Genomic DNA, 20,084 nt, shown 5'->3' with positions numbered 1-20,084 from the left:
GCTGTCCAAAAATGTTTTGTGTCCAAAACACAAGTGCAAATGTTCTAGTTACTGTAACTCCTATATGTATTGTGCAGAAAGTAAGAGGACAGTATCAGGTCAGTTCTTAAAAAATATTGATACATTATGTTCCGGTGAGGACATGCCACCAAAGAGGTGAATGCAATCCTTTAACATCCTGTGACCACACCTCCTTCATGGTGCCCTGGGAAGTTGCTGTACCAGCTCCCAATATCCAATCCAACCAACCATGTGTCAGCTCCCTTCCCACTGCACCTGTATAACAGACAGGCAGCAGTGGCCGGTACTTGAATCTTCAGCACCGCACCCTCACCCCTCCTGTAGACATTCTGTGTAAGGGTCAATATTAATATGGACATTATATTTAAGAGGCACTACTACTGTGGGCATTATGGGGGTTATTCTGATTCACTCGGAAAGGCACAATCACTCTCTAATGGACAAAACATTGTGCACTGCAGGTGGGGCTGATGTAACGTGTAGAGAGAGTTAGATTTGGGTGTTTTATTGTTTCTGTGCAGGGTAAATACTGGCTGCTCTATTTTTACACTGCAATATATATATATATATATATATATATATATATATATATATAATCAATTTGAAGTACAAACCCCAACCAAATCTGATTCTCTCTGTACATGTTACATCTACCCCACCTGCAGGGTTACATCTACCCCACCTGCAGTGTATCTACCCCACCTGCAGTTACATCTACCCCACCTGCAGTGGTTTTGTCTATTAGAGAGTGATTGTGCCTTTCCGAGAGTATAAGAATGACCCCCTTTGTGTATAAGGGCCACTACTACTGGGGAAATGGTGAATAAGGGATGCTACTATGTGGTGTAATTTGAATTTGGAGTATTACTGTGTGGTCATGCCCTTCCTTATAAGGCCACACTCCTTTTTGAAAGCATGCAATGTCCCTTTATTAAGTATTAAAGGAAGGGTACAAATTAATATTTTTCAAAACCCTAGCAACAGCCCCAACTATTGTGTTAACACACTGAATGACTCCCCATTTTGAGGTGTTGCAACACAGAAATGATCTAGTCTCTCTTGGCATTTTATGTTTGGATTATAGTCTTAAAGCGTTCCTGCACCTTAATCCCTCATCTGTTATGCCGCTCCCTGCGTTCTGCGTTATACATTTTGTTAATATCAATGAGGTAGAGAAAAGTTAACACTCACCTCACCAGAATTTACCTCCCAACTTCAGTCCGGAGGAAATAGGGACACTCGCGCGGCGAAGCCGCGCGAGCGCCCGAAAAGGGGGCGGGCGTATGCAAATGAGGGCGCGGCTTATGCTAATTAGCCGCAACCTCATTTTCATACGAGAATAGACGCTGTGCGCATGCGCACAGCGTCTATTCTACTAGATTGGGGGGTCTCCCAACTGCCACCCCCCGCAGCGGGACAATGCCTGCCGCGGGTGGGACGTCGGGACAGGACCCGAAAATCGGGACTGTCCCGACGGAATCGTGACAGTTGGGAGGTATGCCAGAAACATGCCAGGCAATCTCTCAAAAAATGGAAATAACCCAGTTAATTAAATCTAGAATGCACGTACTTGTGTTTGCAGTTTAAACTTAAAGTCAACCGTTGAAAAAAAAAAATCTGTTTATTAATGGTAAACAAAGAAATGTTGCTATAAACCAGTGGTGCTCAAACGGAACTCTCAAGCATCCCTAACAGGTCATGTTTTGAGGAATTCTGTCTGTAAAAGTAGGAGGGATAATTACTGACCCAGCAACATTGATTATCTCACATATGCATGATGGAAGAAATCCACAAAAATTGGGGGTTATTCTGGTTGATTGCGAGTCCACCAAACCCAGCCTTGTGAATGGTGGCCTGGTCGACACCCATTCGCAAGGTCGATTCCTTCACAGGGCCTGTGAATGGTTGTTACACAGTAACATCCATTCGCAGCCTAGTGGGATCTACCCACATCATTTGATGATTGGCAATCATCGAATGATGACGAAGGTCACTTACATATGCGTGGATGCTCGGGAGGAAGTGGGCGGACAGCTGACATCCGGTGATGTCAGCTGGCCACCCCCACACCATCGGGGCATTTGCATGAAAATGGCCAGCGTTCTCATGGTAATGCCCATGAATGCTGAGTGTTCCCATATGCAAATGGCCCGGCCCCACGCCCACCACACCCCCTGCCGGCACACTTGGCCCACCATCAGAGCCCCTGTGAATATTCTGCTCAATGCGAATGGATCAGAATAAGGCCCATTGGGGCAGATGTATTAAGCTTTAACAAGAGATAAATGCCAGGGTGATAAGGAGAGATAAATGCCCAGCCAATCACATCCTAACTGCCATGTTACAGCCTGTGTTTTAAAAAAGTCAGTTAGCAGGTGATTGGCTGGGCATTTATCTCTCCTTATCACTTATCGCATTTGTCTCTTGTTAAGGCTTACTACATCTGCCCCATTATCTGCTGGTGGTACTTGAGGTCTGGCGCTGATAATTCCGCTCTAAACCAATGCTTCTCAAACTCAGCTCTCAAAACACCCTTACATATTAGGTTTTAGGTATAATAATCCATGCTTAAGCACAGGTTAGTGGTCTAAAAACCACAGACAGTTTTTAGGCTAACCAAATAAATAAAATCCTGAATATGGGCCCTTCCCCTGATGCTCATTGGTATACTTTGTGTGCTACTCACTTAAAAATTACCTGTTTGGGATATTCTATAGTTTATATTATTTTATGTAAATGTTATTTAACATTTACATGTAATACAAAAAAAAAAAAATAGCAGTAAATAAATATGATTTTAATTTAAAACTGTAGCTAGACCCAGGAGCAGATTTTCAGACTTAAGGGTCCTATGGTACTAAGGGGGATCCTTAAAAGAGACCCCCAAACCCCTTAAGAGCCCTGACAGAGTGATACCTCGCAGGTCCACCTGTCGAGCTCTACTCCCGGACTATTTAGTACATTAATAAAAAACACATTCTTTTACAAATAACTTGCACTGGTCTACTTTATTCATGCTTCATACTAACTGCAATTCAAACACATCACTAAGGTGAGCTCTTGGTACATCTTGTTGTATTCACCAGCATGATGGTCGACAAGCATTAGATCTACACCATTAGGTCGACATGCATTTAGGTCGACATGACTTAAGGTCAACATTCCTGGAAGGTCAACATAACTTTAGGTCGACATGGGTTCGGTCGACCTGGTCATTACAGTCTAGACAAAACAGGGTCATTAGATCGACAGGGTCATTAGGTCGACATGGTTAAAGTCGACAGGGTCATTAGGTCGACATGGGGTTTTCTACTGTTTTTTGAGCCATAATAAGCCGACAGGTGGTATTTCATGCCCTACCATCCACTGGGGCGTGGTGGGAGAATAAAATAGTGTTCCGAGCATAGCAAGGCACCGTGCCCAAAGCAACGGTGCTATGTTTTATTGTTTATGTGGACTGTGTTGATATACCGGTTAAAAAATAAATCATGTTGACTTTTTCCTATGACGACCTTACCCATGTTGACCTAATGACCCTGTCGACGTTACCCATGTCGACTTAATGACCCTGTCGACCTAAAAGTCATGTCGACCTTCCTGCATGTCTACCTTAACTCATATCCACCTAAATGCATGTCGGCCTAATGGTGTTGACTTAATGCTTGTCGACCATAATGCTGGTGACTTTTACACCTACTCCACCCAGGGCCACCACTAGAAATGTTGGGGCCCAGGACTGACCTTCAGTCCGGGCCCCCAGTGGAACAGTTCCCCCCCCCCCCCCCCCCCCCCCAATTACCATTACTTACCAGCAGCAATGGCACGGCATCTCCCTCCTTCACGGATGGTCGAGAGCGCACACTGCACAGTGCAGCCTGCAGAGCACCGAGCCCCTCTGTATCCTAGGCTCGGCGCTCTGCAGGCTGCACTGTGTATTGTGCGTGCCTGGCTGGGTGCCGCCTGGTGGGGGAGGCATTGTGCGGGTGCGGGGTAGCTGTGGCGAGCTGCCCAGGCCCCTCCAGAGGCCGTGGCCCAGGACAGCTGGACCCACGGCACCCCCCTGTCGGCGGCCCTGACTCCACCACAATAGCTGTCTCCACTCAGATTAATAGCTGTAAATAAAGTAAAAATTTAGAGTTTACGTTGGTTTATGATATATAAGTTTAATGTAATATGTATCTATTATTTCTTGTCTGTATATGTCTTGTATATTTATTGTACACTGTACAGATATGTATCTATTCTTCCCCGTCTCTATATGCTTTTGTACTATGTACTGCATGCACAAGGTTATCGTGTAGCCCACGTTGCTTGTGGAACCAGCCTTGGCTCTTTGTCATTTTATTTCTAATCTGCTGTTTGCATGAATAAGGAATGTCCCTGACTTTCCCAATACAACAGGTTTTCCGCCACCCACATACAGCTTTGGTAAGCCATATAGTAGTATATAAAGTAAATTGTTTACAGTACATCAATATTAATTCAAAGTCTTGTTTCTATAGGACAGGAAACCCTCGAGAAACAGAAGTCAAGGATCCATTGAGGGAAAGGCAGGCAGCATCTGGAGATAAGTGGGTAGGAGGGCCCCAGGGCCACAAAGGAGAGACAGATAAGAGAGATGAAATGACAGTGAGTAAAGGTGAGTATGTGATTTGTTTAAATTAAATATTTAGGTGATACATTGAGTATATGATGCTACGATATTGTAACATATTAATGCTCCACTGAATTTACACAATGAGCCGAACCATTATTGGAAATAAAATACATTATAACAAATGACACAATTAACTACAATTCTAGTAATTTCACAGCATTGCAAATCTCAGCTAACGCTCTGAATCTGGTAACCCTTGTGGCAGGGACAGTATACTTCCACATATGGAAGATCCAGTCCAGGATTTAGAGCAGCAGCTGCAGGGTTAGTGATGCCTTGTCACACCCAGGACTATTGCCCCAATCAGGGCCTGCTTAAGGGTCACATGGGACTGGAGCTGTAAATGCTCAAGGGCCTGTTATGAGAAGTGGAGGGGGTGAGGCCAATGCCATGTAGGCATGTACAACCCATACACTATACACCCCAATGTCTCCCTAAATATATGAAAGTACAAAAATTGCATAATTGTGTGGAAAATAGAAATGCTATTTTAGTACTAGTGAACAATGGCCAACCATGTGGCCAGCTGGTGTCGGTCTGGTGATCATCATGTTGTCATGGTGAGGTGATGGGCCTATATTTATGTGGCGGCCCAGAGCTGCAGCCCCGTCCACCCATTGTTAATCTGGCCCCCATCTACCCAGGTGACATGTGCTATCCTTTCTCATACAAGACATGTAATAGAGGGTGATCTGCTTCCTGGTATATAGCAGTGACTATGATTGAGTTTACTTAATAGTCAGTAGTATTTCACATGAGAAACGAAAGAAGTAAAAACTATGGTACAGATTATGCCCAGCGTGTATGGACAGCGATGATCGCTATCATCGCTGGGGGAAAGCCGCTCAATGCATTCACACTGAGTGTCTTTACCCCTGCCCGGCGCAGTCAGTGGGGGGATGGCGGATTTGTATAGTGCAGCGCTATGCAAAGCCTTTCTCAAAGCTGCTCTTCTGCTGGTAATACCGACTAAAGGCCCAGTGTGTATGGGCCTTTAGGGCGGGATGTATTAAAATACATCGCCACCCTTCGCGGCCCCCCCGCCGCGATGCCGCCGCATATGTACTAACATATGCGGCTGGCAACGCAATGCGGTGACGGAGGCCCCCTCGCGATACCTGGAATGTGGTGTGCGGGGGGTCTCCGTCACCTCCCAGCTGGCTCCTGCATCCCTCACGCCGGGGACAGCTAAGCAAGCTGTCCCCGGCGCCTCCTCCTCCCTCCTGCAGCTGGAAGGACATCCGGCTGCGTCACTAGGGGGAGGAGGGGTTTACCTTCCAGGGTCCAGGAGGACCCTTCAGGAAGGTAAGTGAGAGGGGGGTCGGCGAGGTGGCGGGTTTGCGTTGGCGGGCGGCGAAAAGAAGCCCATAGGCTTCTATAGGGTATCGTCACCCAAAAACTATGTGTTTGGGCATGTGAGAAAGATGTAGTTTCACTAGGTGCCTACAGATGGCAGTGTTTCGGAGATGCACGGATACTAGACATATATATAGATGATATATATATATATTTCTTTATTCAGCAAACCATAGCAATTATACAATTATGGCAGTCCACACTTACTATCCATGTCCAAAAACACTTTTATGTAACCTTATCAACTTCATTGACCTCAAACCCACCTCCGGCTGGCACTGCCATATCCAGACACTTTGTGCAGGATGTGGTTTAGTGTCCAAGTAACCTGCTTCACTTAATGCCAAGTGCTACATGCACAAAACTGAAATTAGTGGATTGAGGTTTTGGCAGACACAAGGGGATCTGAGAGCCATAATACCCATCGGCTGCTCTGTCTAGACCAGACTGTATCAGAACCAGCCCTATGCCAACTTCTCCCTGCACATTGCAATGTTTTTTAAACCAATAACTTTTCAAAAAAGTTTGTTGTTACGGTTGTGTTTTATTTTTTTATAAATACGTATTATCAAATGAATCTTTTGTGTACGAAACACTATCATATAGCCAACCTGAGTAAGCTGAGTAAGCTTCAGTGTACACAGTGCCTGAAACCATTGTGAGGTCGCGATGGTGATATGAGGCAATGGGGGGTTATCTAGACCTGATGGTAGACCTGTGATTTCACAGGGCAGCGAATTCTCGACCGATTTCGCATGCATCATAGCGTGCATGCGCGACGTCATTCTGTGAAAAAAATCCAGCGTCCTTTTGATCGCTATCTGTCCGCAAGTTGACTGACAAGAAGTTGACATTTGGGGGTGGTAATCGGCTGTTTTCTGCGAGTGTCTGGGAAAATGCAGGCGTGTTTAAGTGTTTTCAGGGAATGCATGTGACATCAGCTCCTGCTCCAATCAGCCGGTTTCTATGGCACAGGCAGAGTAGGTTCTGGGTTATGCACAGACTACACACACTGGGAAAATCATTCAATAGCGAGTGAGTTGTGGATGGATTTGCAGCTATTCGTCAATCTGCAATATATTCACATGCCTCTCACAGCCTTGCACAGGGAGTGATTTCACTCTGGAGCACCACGGATATCTGATAACAGGACTGCAAATTAGCAGGTAAGCGATCAGGTCTGAATAACCCCAGTGTCCTAAGACACAGCACTCGGTTTTCACAAATGCTAACAAGAAGTGCCTACATCTCTTGCTACAGACATCTCCTGCTGTATTTTAATTTTAATGACACAGAACTGTAACTGTGCAGTTGCTTCCAAACATGAATTTAGGCCCATAGGGTGAGATGTACTAAGCCTTGAAAAGTGATAAAATGGAGAGTGATAAACCACCAACCAATCAGATCCTACCTGTCATTTTTCAAACACAGTCTGTGACGTAGCAGTTAGGAGCTGATTGGCTGGGGGTTTATCACTCTCCATTTTATCACTTTTCGAGCTTCGTACATCTGGCCATAGTATTTTGCAATGTTACGATAATAAGCCAATGATTTTCAGATAATGCTTTGCAATAATATATAAACCACATAAGTATTAAAGTATGCTTATTTTATTACTGTGGATTTCCAAGACACAAGTCACATTTATCCGACTGCATTTCCATCCCTCCCAACATTCTGCTTTTGAGAATTGGGATGTTCCTTAAAAGGGTTCATGACCTGGAGAAAAGGCGTGTGACTTCATAGAAATGACGACGATCACAAAGTCATGCCCCCATTTCACCGCTGTGGGGGCATGGCCAGAGGTCTGAGAGCTTATGGCCATGCCCCCAGGCCCTCTGTCTCATGGGAATAGACGCTGTGCACATGCTATTCACTGCTGTGACAGGCATAGGTGCCGATTTATGTTTTTGCTGGTGGGTGCTCAAGCCAAAAATATAGGGGAGTGGCTTCATGTGAAAGGGGCGTGGCCACAAAATAATACTGATTTATATTACGCAGCACAGTTGTCTCCAATATTCAAATTATGGCAACAGTGCCAAATACATAAATGCCCCCACAGTGCAGGTACAAAAATCCCCCCCACAGTGCCAAATACATAAATGCCCCCACAGTGCAGGTACAAAAATCTACCCATAGTGCCAAATACATAAATGCCCCCACAGTGCAGGTACATAAATGCCCAAACAGTACCTGTGCCAGTGACGAGGGAGGGGGGAGTGCACTGGGACGAGGGCGAGTGGGCCGCTGCTGAGCGGGTGGGTGTTCATCAATTTCCGTGGGTGCTCGGGTCCTCAAGCACCCACAGAATTGGCACCTATGGTGACAGGTTGTCCCCCAACTGCCCCTAACTGCTGGACTGCAAACACCGGGTGGGTCACAGGACAGTCACAAAAAATCATGACAGTTGGGAGGTATGTATTCCATGTAACTTGCACAGATTCAACAAGTTTGCAGTGTGTAAATAAGGCATCACTGAGGTGCAGCATGCATCATTACACAACTAGACAAATGTGAACCACTGTTACAAGTGCCGTGGATAATGATACTAACACGTATACAGGGAATATCTCTGAGCAGCCACCTCAGCAAAGGAATAGGATCAGCTGCTTGACCCTCATTAATTACCAGTTTATTCCACAACTTTTTTCCAAGTAAGCTAGACCTAATTACTTCTAACAAAATAACCTGCCGAAATCACTAAATATTGTATATAAGAATAGAAATAATCCATTTAAATAACATTTCCTTCTTCCCACCAAAGCTACTGTATCTTATATTTAGAAATCTGTTGATTTGTTTTCTTCATTTGGTGCTGAAAAGAGGGAGGTGACACAGAGAAAAAAATAGAAAGTAATTACATTTTATAAGCATGCATGTAATAATAAATTAGATAGTTACATTAATGTGAACAAATTATATCCCTTTTACACCCAAGATTTTAGACTCAGCTCTAACCCGGGTGAGACCCAGCTTGTGACCCCTTTTATACACTGCCCTCCCTACCTGGCATAATGCCATGTGGGGACAGAGTAGTCTTGTGCTTGATTTGTGGAAACAAAAAGAAGTCGCAATGGGCCAAGCCTGGACTGTACATTGGATGACAAAACATTCTTGGGTCAGAAACGTCACTACTTCCCTAAACCTGTGGGCAGGTGCATTGTCGTGCTGGGCACCATGACTGTAAGTTCTTGGAAGGTGCCTGGAAATGGCTTCAAGCACATGTGGCAGGCATTGGTTGGCATAATAGTCACCAGATAAGAGTGGCAAGAGTGATATGGTAGCTACTAAACCAGTCTTGGCCACAAAATCATCCACCATCTGCTTGGCCACCTGAGCCCACATCAGAACTTCAGTGATGGCGCACCTCTCTTAGACAGAGTTTGAGCGACCCCCATCAACCCTGCCCAGCATGCTAGGGTATCGAGCCTGCTCTTGAGAAGTCTGAGAAAATTATTTTGTGGCTCTGAAGCAGATGACCTATCTCTACCTGGGCCATGGTCACCCTAATGTCCAATTCAACTGTGGCCCACATGGCAGAATGTTGTCCTCTGTGATGGCAGACACAGATCGCCTGCAGTGCTCCTCTTATTCCAGGGACTCCCATGCCAATATTCTTCATACAACTGATTCACAATGATTTGGGACAGAGCTTTCTCCCCAAAAGCAGCTTGCACTGCTGCAGATCATTCTTGTAGTCATAGAAGATCATTGATTATTATTATTTTATTTATAAGGCGCCACAAGTGTTTTGCAGCGCCCAATAAAGGAACAGTACAGGGAGACAAAACTTGGCATACCATAGAATAAATAACAAAGATAGAGTACAAATAGAGAGCGCCACAGTTCAATACACATTACAGCCTAAATATAAGTAGTGAGGACTCAATCAACATACTATAAGAGGCTTGAGGCCAATGATGGAGATGAGTATGCGGACGAAGATGGTCACTTAGTGTTTGAGTATAGGAGAGCTGTAAATGAAATGTGAAGAGAAGAGGGCTTTGACAACAGGAGGAAAGAGGGCCCTACTCGGAGGAGCTTACAATCTAGTAGGAAGGGGAGACAGACAGATTACAAGAGGTGCAAGCAAGTGGGTGGTGGTTAGATAGCAGGATGTAACCAGGCAAGGGGTCGGAGAACCAGATAGTTTATGCAGTGGAAGGGTACGCTTTGATAAATAGGTGAGTTTTCAGTGCCCATTTGAAGCTTTGCAAGGTCGGGGAGAGTCTAACGGAGCGAGGGTGTGCTTTCCACTGAAGGGGTGTAGCACGGGCAAAGTCCTGTACTCTAGCATGGGAAGCAGTGATCAGGGTGGAGGAGAGACGACAGTCGTCAGCCGACCTTAGAGGGCGGGAGGGTGTATGAATGGAGATGAGGTTAGGGATATATGGAGCAATGGAATTAAAGATGGCCCTGTATGTGAGTGTGAGGTGTTTAAAGAGGATTCTGTAGGGGAATTGGAGCCAGTGCAGATTTTGTTGAAGGGGAGTGGCAGAATTAGAGCAGTGGGAGAGGAATATAAGTGGCCTCTGTTCAGCTCCATAACGAGGTTGTGAAGGAAATGAACATGCTGATTTCTACGATGTACAGTGCTTCTTATCTGGCTTATATAGTCAGATTGTGTCCATACCTCCCAACCATAGGCGAATCTAGAATTATGGTAATGGATGGTCCCAGATCCAGACATAATAGGAGGGGGACTTTTGCGCGGCGTAGCCGCGTGCCAAAAAGTGGGCGTGGCCTCGTGAGAAGGAGGCGTGGCATCACAAAAAGGGGTGTGGTATTACACTTTAGACCATACACAGTAATGCCCATTACACATTTTAGCAAACTCTGTAATACCCATTACACATAAAGCCACACGCCGCAATGCCAATGACACATAAGGCCACACACCATAATGCCCATTACACATTGTGCCACACATCATGATGCCCATTACATACTATATAACAAACCGTAATGCCCATTACATATTTGCCACATAAGTGCTGCTTACCTACGTGCTCATTGCTAGGAGGTTCTTGCTTGATGGCACCATAGTACCCATTACACATGATGCCGCACACCATAGTACCCATTACACATGATGCCGCACACCATAGTACCCATTACACATGATGCCGCACACCATAGTACCCATTACACATGATGCTGCGCACACCATAGTACCCATTACACATGATGCTGCGCACCATAGTACCCATTACACATGATGCTGCACACATAATGTCCCTTACACATGATGCTGCACACATAATGCCCCTTACACATGATGCTGCACACATAATGCCCCTTACACATGATGCTGCACACCGTAATGCCCCTTACACATTAAGCCACACATTATGCGTAATGCCCCCACATACCGCCACTTGTAGCGTCCCTTAAGCAATGCCCCCAAAAGTGCCACTTACTGTAAATTTTTATATGAGCCTTCGCTGCTGCTGCAGGGAGAGATGGAGAGCAGTGCAGCTGCTTCTATGGGGAGAGGAGCAGAGCGCAGCGCAGAGCACGGTCCCACCCCCTCCTGGTGTCCCCTCTAGCCGAGTGGACATTTGAAATATTGTGCGCGCTGTTGTGCGTGATGTCGGGGGAGCACGCCGGGCGCCGGCACCACATGATTAAAGGGAGGGGCGGGCTAAGGTGAAAGTGGGGAGAAGAATTGGAGCAGAAGCTGCAGGGGTGACAGTCATTGACAGCTGGGCAGAGAGCAGGGGGCTGCCCGGCTGTATTCAGAGCACTGCAGGTCACGGCTGTTTGAAATTATACCCCTTTCACAACAGAAAATGCAGGGATTTACCCAGGAATATGGTCCCAGGATCATGCAGGGACATTCCCAGGCTGACCCCTTATACACCAGCCTAGTGTTACGGATTTGGTTGTTACCCACGGTTGAAGTCCGGAGACAGGGACGTGAGGATGCTGGTGTGGTGCTGCAGGAGGCAGGGAGCTGGAGATCAGGCGTGAGCCCGTAGCTGGGACCGCTGTTTAGGACGGCCACAGCGAAACCTACACTAACTCTGTTGAGTCCCCCGGGCAGATGGAATACCCCTGCGGTAGTGCTAGGCTTCGCCTGTAGCCGCCGCGTTCGAAAGAGCCAGTTACGCCGGCTCTGACCCCGATGCAGCCAGGTGTTACGTGGAGACAAGGGGTGAGCGATCACCAGGGGGTATCTCAAGAGGCAGCTCTAACTAACGGGCCTAACTGAGAAAGAACCCCTAACTAACCGGCACCAGGCCAAGGACGGGACAACGCGACCGAGTCGCAAACCCAACAGGAGATAGGGAATCCTCGGAACCAAGAAAACAGAAAACGGATATTCCCCAAAACCGGATGCGGAGAGGAAAGGGGAAACCCCTACCTGACGGAGACTAAGGAACAAGATAAGGGGAAAAATAGAAGACAAGAATAAACCATAACCTGACAACAAGAGAAAACAGTCCCGCGGAGGGGAACGGCCACGGCGGGCCACAACAGAGATGAAAGAAGAACCGGGGCTCCACAGGAGCACTTACGTGACCCACGAAGAGAGGGAGAAGGTGGAATTCACGTGGACTCCGTCCCGGGACAGGAACACTGAACGTAGGAGTGAGGAGACGCCGACACAGAAGACGTCGACACAGGGAACACAGAAGATGCTGACACTGAAGACACTGACGCAGGAGACACAGGAGGCGCTGACACTGAAGACACTGACGCAGGAGACACAGGAGGCGCTGACACGGAAGATGCTGACGCAGGAGACAACTGGAGCCACAGGGAGAAACCCAAACACTCCAGGGACCAAGGTAGCATATAGAACGCTAAATGCAGGGCTGCAGGAAGCTTAGCTGCAGACGATATCCTGGGATCCAGACAGGAGACCGAAACAAAGGACCAGACAGAAGTTCCCTGCACATGCAGCAGGAACTTTAACCAGGAAGCTGACAGGAACCGAACTGACAGGAAATGAGCTATCACTGGCCCGGATCCCCAGGAGAGCATGGCTTATAAAGGCCTCAGGTGATTCCAGCAAGTGCTTGATTAGCTTAATGTCTCACAGCCTAGTGAATAAATTAAGCTCCCAGAACACAAAGCTGTAATGGCAACAGACCTGCCACTGGAGGTCACCAGTGAGCAAAAATGCCAAACAGACAGAAACTGGTTCCTGACAGTACCCCCCCCCCCTTGAGGAGGGGTCAACAGACCCCAAAATCCAGACCTCCAAAAATTAAATGCATCTGGACGACGGGGCAAAGGCAACAAAAATGAAAACACAAGCTACAACCACAGCTTGTGACAGTGCCCCCCCTAAGGGTGACCACAGGGCACAACCAAAACTAAAAGATGATCCAGGAGAAAAGATTAATGTTTCTTTCTTCTCTTTTTCCTGGATTTTGAAGGGAAAAATAACTTAAGGCCCCACACATTATCAGATCTGATGGTACCCTCCCCCAAGCTACAGCTATGGGGTATCAAATCAGATTCAGGGTTGGAATCCTGAACTGAAGAGATCCTGAACGTCTTTTTCACAGACGGGATGGGTAACGAAGAAGAATGAACGCCTTGGCCATAGATGGAATCTTTGTGAAAGTCTTTAATCTCAGACTTTTGACTGGACAACTCAGCCAGCACTCTCTTGTCTGCCATCATTAAGGCAGGAGCAACTGCTGGACTCTTGCCTGTGAGTATACAAGGTGAGGCGAAAGTGCAATGGATTGATTGTGAATTTCTCAGAGCCGGGACCTCATACCTCTGGCTAATGTTGGAGACCATATCTCCAGGAGCTGATGAAGCCTCAACCTTCCTCTTGGGACTGAACTTTTTAATAACGGCATCACAAAAAGAGGAAAGATCCTTAAGGCAAGGGTCACTACACCTGATCAGCTTGTAGGCCCATGTCTGAGGTCTACCCCTAAAGGCAGAAATGATGAGGTCTACAATGTTAGCCCAAGTGACCCCTGAAGATGGTCCCGATTCAAAAAGGGAAGTATAGTGTTTGACCAGGGCAATAAAATGGGCAAGGTCTCCATCAAATACAATGGACATGGAAACGTCCACCTCTAGGACCTCAGAGCTAGAATTCTCTGTGTGAACGACCCCACTAGAAGTTAAAACTTCAGAAGTCTCCTTGGAAGCTAGCATGACCGAGACCCCAACTGGGTTTATGGCTCTCAAGTCCTTTGCTGAGGCTGTGGTCTTTGGGACCTCAGCCAAGGAGATGGCCGCCCTTTCCAGGGATTCAGCCTTAAGGGTACCTCTTGGGGCAAAATGGACTAAGCCCCCCTCTGGGATGGGACAGGCAGAGTCCCCTTCCGGGACCGAACAGACTTGCCCACCTTCTGGGGCGAAACAGACTTGCCCACCTTCTGGGGCGAAACAGACTTGCCCACCTTCTGGGGCGAAACAGACTTGCCCACCTTCTGGGGCGAAACAGACTTGCCCACCTTCTGGGGCGAAACAGACTTGCCCACCTTCTGGGGCGAAACAGACTTGCCCACCTTCTGGGGCGAAACAGACTTGCCCACCTTCTGGGGCGAAACAGACTTGCCCACCTTCTGGGGCGAAACAGACTTGCCCACCTTCTGGGGCGAAACAGACTTGCCCACCTTCTGGGGCGAAACAGACTTGCCCACCTTCTGGGGCGAAACAGACTTTTGGGCCCCCACTCGGGGCTGCGGCCTTTGGGCCCCCACTCGGGGCTGCGGCCTTTGGGCCCCCACTCGGGGCTGCGGCCTTTGGGCCCCCACTCGGGGCTGCGGCCTTTGGGCCCCCACTCGGGGCTGCGGCCTTTGGGCCCCCACTCGGGGCTGCGGCCTTAGGGCCCCCACTCGGGGCTGCGGCCTTAGGGCCCCCACTCGGGGCTGCGGCCTTAGGGCCCCCACTCGGGGCTGCGGCCTTTGGGCTGAACACTTTCCGCATGGTTTTTAGAAAACCCGGAAGATCCCTTAGGATGGGATCGTCAGCCTCTATGAGAGGTTTAACCCACTCCAAAGCTCTTCCTCTAAAGCATGATAAGAGATAACGGACAGCAGAAGTAGGAGTTATCTTCACATTATGTGAGAAGTCCATTTTAGCGAGGAATTGCTGAGCAATTGGTCGGAGCTGGGCCAAATCTCCATCGAAGTATGGCGTGTTAGAAGTATCATCAGACACGCCCGGCGGGCCTTGGGCATCAAATTGGCTCGACTGACCTCGAGCACCCAAAACGTTCAATGAGCCCCAAGCGCCCTTGCCGCTAGATGAGCCCACGGCCTCGGACTCGCCTATGGAGACCAGGACTTTGAGTGCCACTCCTGGATCCACAACCTCAGAGGCAACTCCGTGAACCCCAAGATCAGGGAAGATGTCACTAGAAATCCCGGCTGAGACTGATGTCAGGGATTCTTTCTCCGGAGTTATGCCTCCCAAGGCCTCATCAGGAGCAATGACCTCCATAAGTCCATGTGGGGTTAAGTTCCTCAAGACCCTCTTAGGGGTGACGGCTTCAAGGACCCCCTCTGGGATTATGCCACTTGAAGCCCCTTTTGAGGGAAAAACCTGAGACTCCTCTACGGGACATAACAGTTCCAATGTTGAAAGAACGTTGATCTCCCTGACTGGAAGATTAGCATCCAACGTCTTTCTGTCTGGAATCTTTGTGGATGAATTCCACATTCCCGTCTGATTCCGTACCTCAACATGGGGCGCTCTAGTCTTAGGACCCCAGTTGTAAGTCGGAGCGCTACGTATGTGGGGTGTGTGGTCAGGCTCCTCCTGCTTAGAGGAGACAGGCATAGATGGAACCTCCTGATACCACTTGGATTGAGGAAAATCCTTCCCAGTACCACCACCAGATCTGCGCAATTCGCAATACTGGAGAAAGTGGCCTGATTCCCCACAATACAGACATAGGTTAAAGTCTTTACGCCGTTGCCGCTCTTCTGGTGTGAGCCTTGGCCGTAAAAAACTTCTATGTCTCTTCTGAATCTCCTGATCTGAAGTTTGCCTGATTAACCCCTTAGCCAGGGTCTCCCTAGGAGCTGGTTGAGCCCCAAAAACCTCAGACAGGTCCACGAAAATTTGGGTTAACAGATCTTGCAATCGCAGAAATGACTGCTGCAGATCCTTAACCCGCTCAGGTTTTAAGGCTGTAAAGGCCGTATTTAAGGCCATCAAGGAAGCTTGCAAGGCCTGCATAATTAAGTACAGAAATGAAACAAACAGACCAGACCACCTGAGTATAAAGCAAAACCCCGTACCGGGCAAAATACTGGAAGGGAAAGAAGGAGAAAAAAAAAAATCTTAATATGGACAACTCTATAGGTCCCGCAACCAATCAAAAAAAACACCCAAATCACCTTGAAACAAGATTTTATATATGCATGTACCCCTATGACTACCGTGAACACATGCATATATCGGTATGGCCAGTGATAATGTTACGGATTTGGTTGTTACCCACGGTTGAAGTCCGGAGACAGGGACGTGAGGATGCTGGTGTGGTGCTGCAGGAGGCAGGGAGCTGGAGATCAGGCGTGAGCCCGTAGCTGGGACCGCTGTTTAGGACGGCCACAGCGAAACCTACACTAACTCTGTTGAGTCCCCCGGGCAGATGGAATACCCCTGCGGTAGTGCTAGGCTTCGCCTGTAGCCGCCGCGTTTGAAAGAGCCAGTTACGCCGGCTCTGACCCCGATGCAGCCAGGTGTTACGTGGAGACAAGGGGTGAGCGATCGCCAGGGGGTATCTCAAGAGGCAGCTCTAACTAACGGGCCTAACTGAAAAAGAACCCCTAACTAACCGGCACCAGACCAAGGACGGGACAACGCGACCGAGTCGCAAACCCAACAGGAGATAGGGAATCCTCGGAACCAAGAAAACAGAAAACGGATATTCCCCAAAACCGGATGCGGAGAGGAAAGGGGAAACCCCTACCTGACGGAGACTAAGGAACAAGATAAGGGGAAAAATAGAAGACAAGAATAAACCATAACCTGACAACAAGAGAAAACAGTCCCGCGGAGGGGAACGGCCACGGCGGGCCACAACAGAGATGAAAGAAGAACCGGGGCTCCACAGGAGCACTTACGTGACCCACGAAGAGAGGGAGAAGGTGGAATTCACGTGGACTCCGTCCCGGGACAGGAACACTGAACGTAGGAGTGAGGAGACGCCGACACAGAAGACGTCGACACAGGGAACACAGAAGATGCTGACACTGAAGACACTGACGCAGGAGACACAGGAGGCGCTGACACTGAAGACACTGACGCAGGAGACACAGGAGGCGCTGACACGGAAGATGCTGACGCAGGAGACAACTGGAGCCACAGGGAGAAACCCAAACACTCCAGGGACCAAGGTAGCATATAGAACGCTAAATGCAGGGCTGCAGGAAGCTTAGCTGCAGAGGATATCCTGGGATCCAGACAGGAGACCGAAACAAAGGACCAGACAGAAGTTCCCTGCACATGCAGCAGGAACTTTAACCAGGAAGCTGACAGGAACTGAACTGACAGGAAATGAGCTATCACTGGCCCGGATCCCCAGGAGAGCATGGCTTATAAAGGCCTCTGGTGATTCCAGCAAGTGCTTGATTAGCTTAATGTCTCACAGCCTAGTGAATAAATTAAGCTCCCAGAACACAAAGCTGTAATGGCAACAGACCTGCCACTGGAGGTCACCAGTGAGCAAAAATGCCAAACAGACCAAAACTGGTTCCTGACACCTAGTCCCTGCATTTTCTGGTTTGAGGGGGAGAGACAAAAAAAACGGTTTAACCTCAATATCCCTGGAACCAATTAACCCATATGGATGCAGCCTGGTATCAGATTGAAGGCCCAGCGATTTGGGTTCAACTGAGGTCAACCTCGAGCTTCAGCCGTTGAACTGGGTGGGGGTCGGAATTAGCGGGTCCCATGTTATCCTATAGGGAAAACGGTCCAGGTTTGCCTGGCAGTATCTTCGGTTCCCAGGGGGCTAGAGACACGGGGCTGGGCTCGTTGGAAAGCCCCATCCCTCAGCTACAAAATGGGCTAATGGGTGGTCCTGTGCACCCCTGGACCACCCCCTAGATTCGCCTATGCTCCCAACCGTCTCGGATTCGGCGGGACATTCACGATTTACGGCCGATGTCCCGTCGTCCCGGTACTGCTTACCGCAGTCCCGGCTTCCCGAGATGGTTGGGAGATATAAACCACGATATTGGGGCAGATGTATCATAGCAGCGCTTATCGCGCCGCTATGATACTTCCTGCTTCGCCTCAATAGCGAGTCGAAGCAGGAAGGGACATCGACAAGATGTATTAACATCTTGTCTGCCGAAGCGGGGGAGCGTTAACTCCCCCCTTCGGCGATGTCCCTTTCTGGAGATAGCGCATCAGTTAATACTGATGCGCTATCTCCTGTCCCCCGGCCGGCCGCACTGGGCATGCGCAGGATCTCGCTGTTCACGCGAGATCCCCAGCGCAGCCCAGACCTAACAGCAGGGACAGTGCTGTCCCTGCTGTTTAGATAGGGCTTCGCCAGCCTGATGCTGGCGAAGCCAAAGCAGGCTTCGTGCGGAACGGTCAGCGATGCTGACCGTTCATACATTCGGCCTGCTATCATTTTGATAGCAGCGCCGATATGGACAGGGGCGCATAGCGCCCCTGTCCTTTACCGCATCTCACCTCCTTCATACATGGGGGAGAAGCGGTATCAGTGCACATAACGTGCGCTGATACCCCTTCTCCCCCATAACGACCCTTCATACATCGGCCCCATTATTACAACGAGCGGCGAAAATGGGGGCGTGGCCGGATTTCGCGTCACCCCCGCGAGGCCACGCCCCCTTTTCGGGAGCGCGCGCAGCTTCGCCGAGCGAACGTCCCGACCTCCCAACTTCAAAAGTTGGGAGGTATGTGTGTCTACTCTACACATGCACTGCACATCCGGAAACTGATTAAAAGAAAAAACTCTAATATTAAAACTCTCTTAGAATCTCTAAAGTTAGAAATATTTAGCAAAATATAGTATAATATGCAACTGCAGAAAGCTCAGTCTCACAGGGCACCAATACTGTGCAGCACAGACATAAATTATTGTTTCAAGGACAAATTTAGGAAATATAGCCAATAGGGACACTGATGAGTATCTCTAGTCATGGCTACTATAGCACTCGTCATACCCCTGATTAATACTGAGGTCTTTAGTGAGATAGAACAAATTTGTGGAAATGCCATCCCAAGTCACTAATTCCTATGATTTCATGCAGATACAACCAAAATGCCGGGGGAAAATGTACTAAGATGTGTATTCTACTTCACATGTGATGTTGTTATGGGCAACCAATCAGATCCTGTCTACTATCTTTTAGAGGGTGCTAAATAAATAAGTAGTTTCTGATTGGTTGCTCATAGCAACATCACATGTGAAGTAGAATACACATCTTAGTAAATTTCCCCCGCAGTGTCTTACACCTTATTGGTGCTTATGTTGTGCAGCATGGTAGTAGATGAGATGATGTGAGTGTATAATGCTGGCAACACCGCACAGATTCATCATGGAATGCCAACCACAGACAAAACAGAGCTAGTGTTCTCTAAAAATAAAGAATAGGATTGATGTTAGCTCTATGGCCAAGATTATCACTAATATCTTAGATCTTAGAAATCCTTATTAAGATGGATTATGATTAGATGTAGTGAAAGAAAAGTTCTAGAATAAAATTTTAAGGTAATTTTTATAAATCTGATCTGCATTTCTCCAGAATAGAACAATCTGTTAATGTATGAGTGGAAATAAAAATTTATAATTTTACATCCTTTTAAATCTTTGCCGCACACTGCTGCATTTGAAAAAGGGATCCGCAAGTGGGCAAATGCATTGCATTTGCACCCCTGATCCCGTAGGATTGTAAGGTGTGAAGAGAGCCGGGCATGACATACAGGTTGAGTATCCCTTATCCAAATATCCGTTATCCAAATTATTACAAAAAAAAACATACTTTATTACAAAATTTACCTTTTTTTTTTTTTTTTCAGCAAAAACCCTTATGTATACTTATGTATTAGCCGGTCGCCCGGCTACGCTACACTGACAACG

At 47.8% G+C, this 20,084-nt stretch overlaps 1 protein-coding gene across 2 annotated transcripts in view; it reads left to right on the top strand.

Annotated features, from left to right (window-relative positions):
* The window catches only part of LOC146008640 (cilia- and flagella-associated protein 337-like), a 99,518-nt gene that overhangs the window by 68,338 nt on the left and 11,096 nt on the right, over nucleotides 1-20,084 (top strand). For both annotated transcript variants that reach the window (XM_083148141.1, XM_083148140.1), the window contains exon 17: nucleotides 4,524-4,660. In XM_083148141.1, the coding sequence (XP_083004267.1) occupies nucleotides 4,524-4,660 (137 nt within the window). The remainder of the gene's footprint in view (nucleotides 1-4,523; nucleotides 4,661-20,084) is intronic.

The sequence above is a fragment of the Crinia signifera genome, chromosome 6 (genome assembly GCF_055691185.1).
Source record: "Crinia signifera chromosome 6, ASM5569118v1, whole genome shotgun sequence".
In the NCBI taxonomy this organism is placed as follows: domain Eukaryota; kingdom Metazoa; phylum Chordata; class Amphibia; order Anura; family Myobatrachidae; genus Crinia; species Crinia signifera.
The sequence above is the reverse complement of the archived record's forward strand: the minus strand, read 5'-3'. Positions and strand labels throughout refer to the sequence as shown.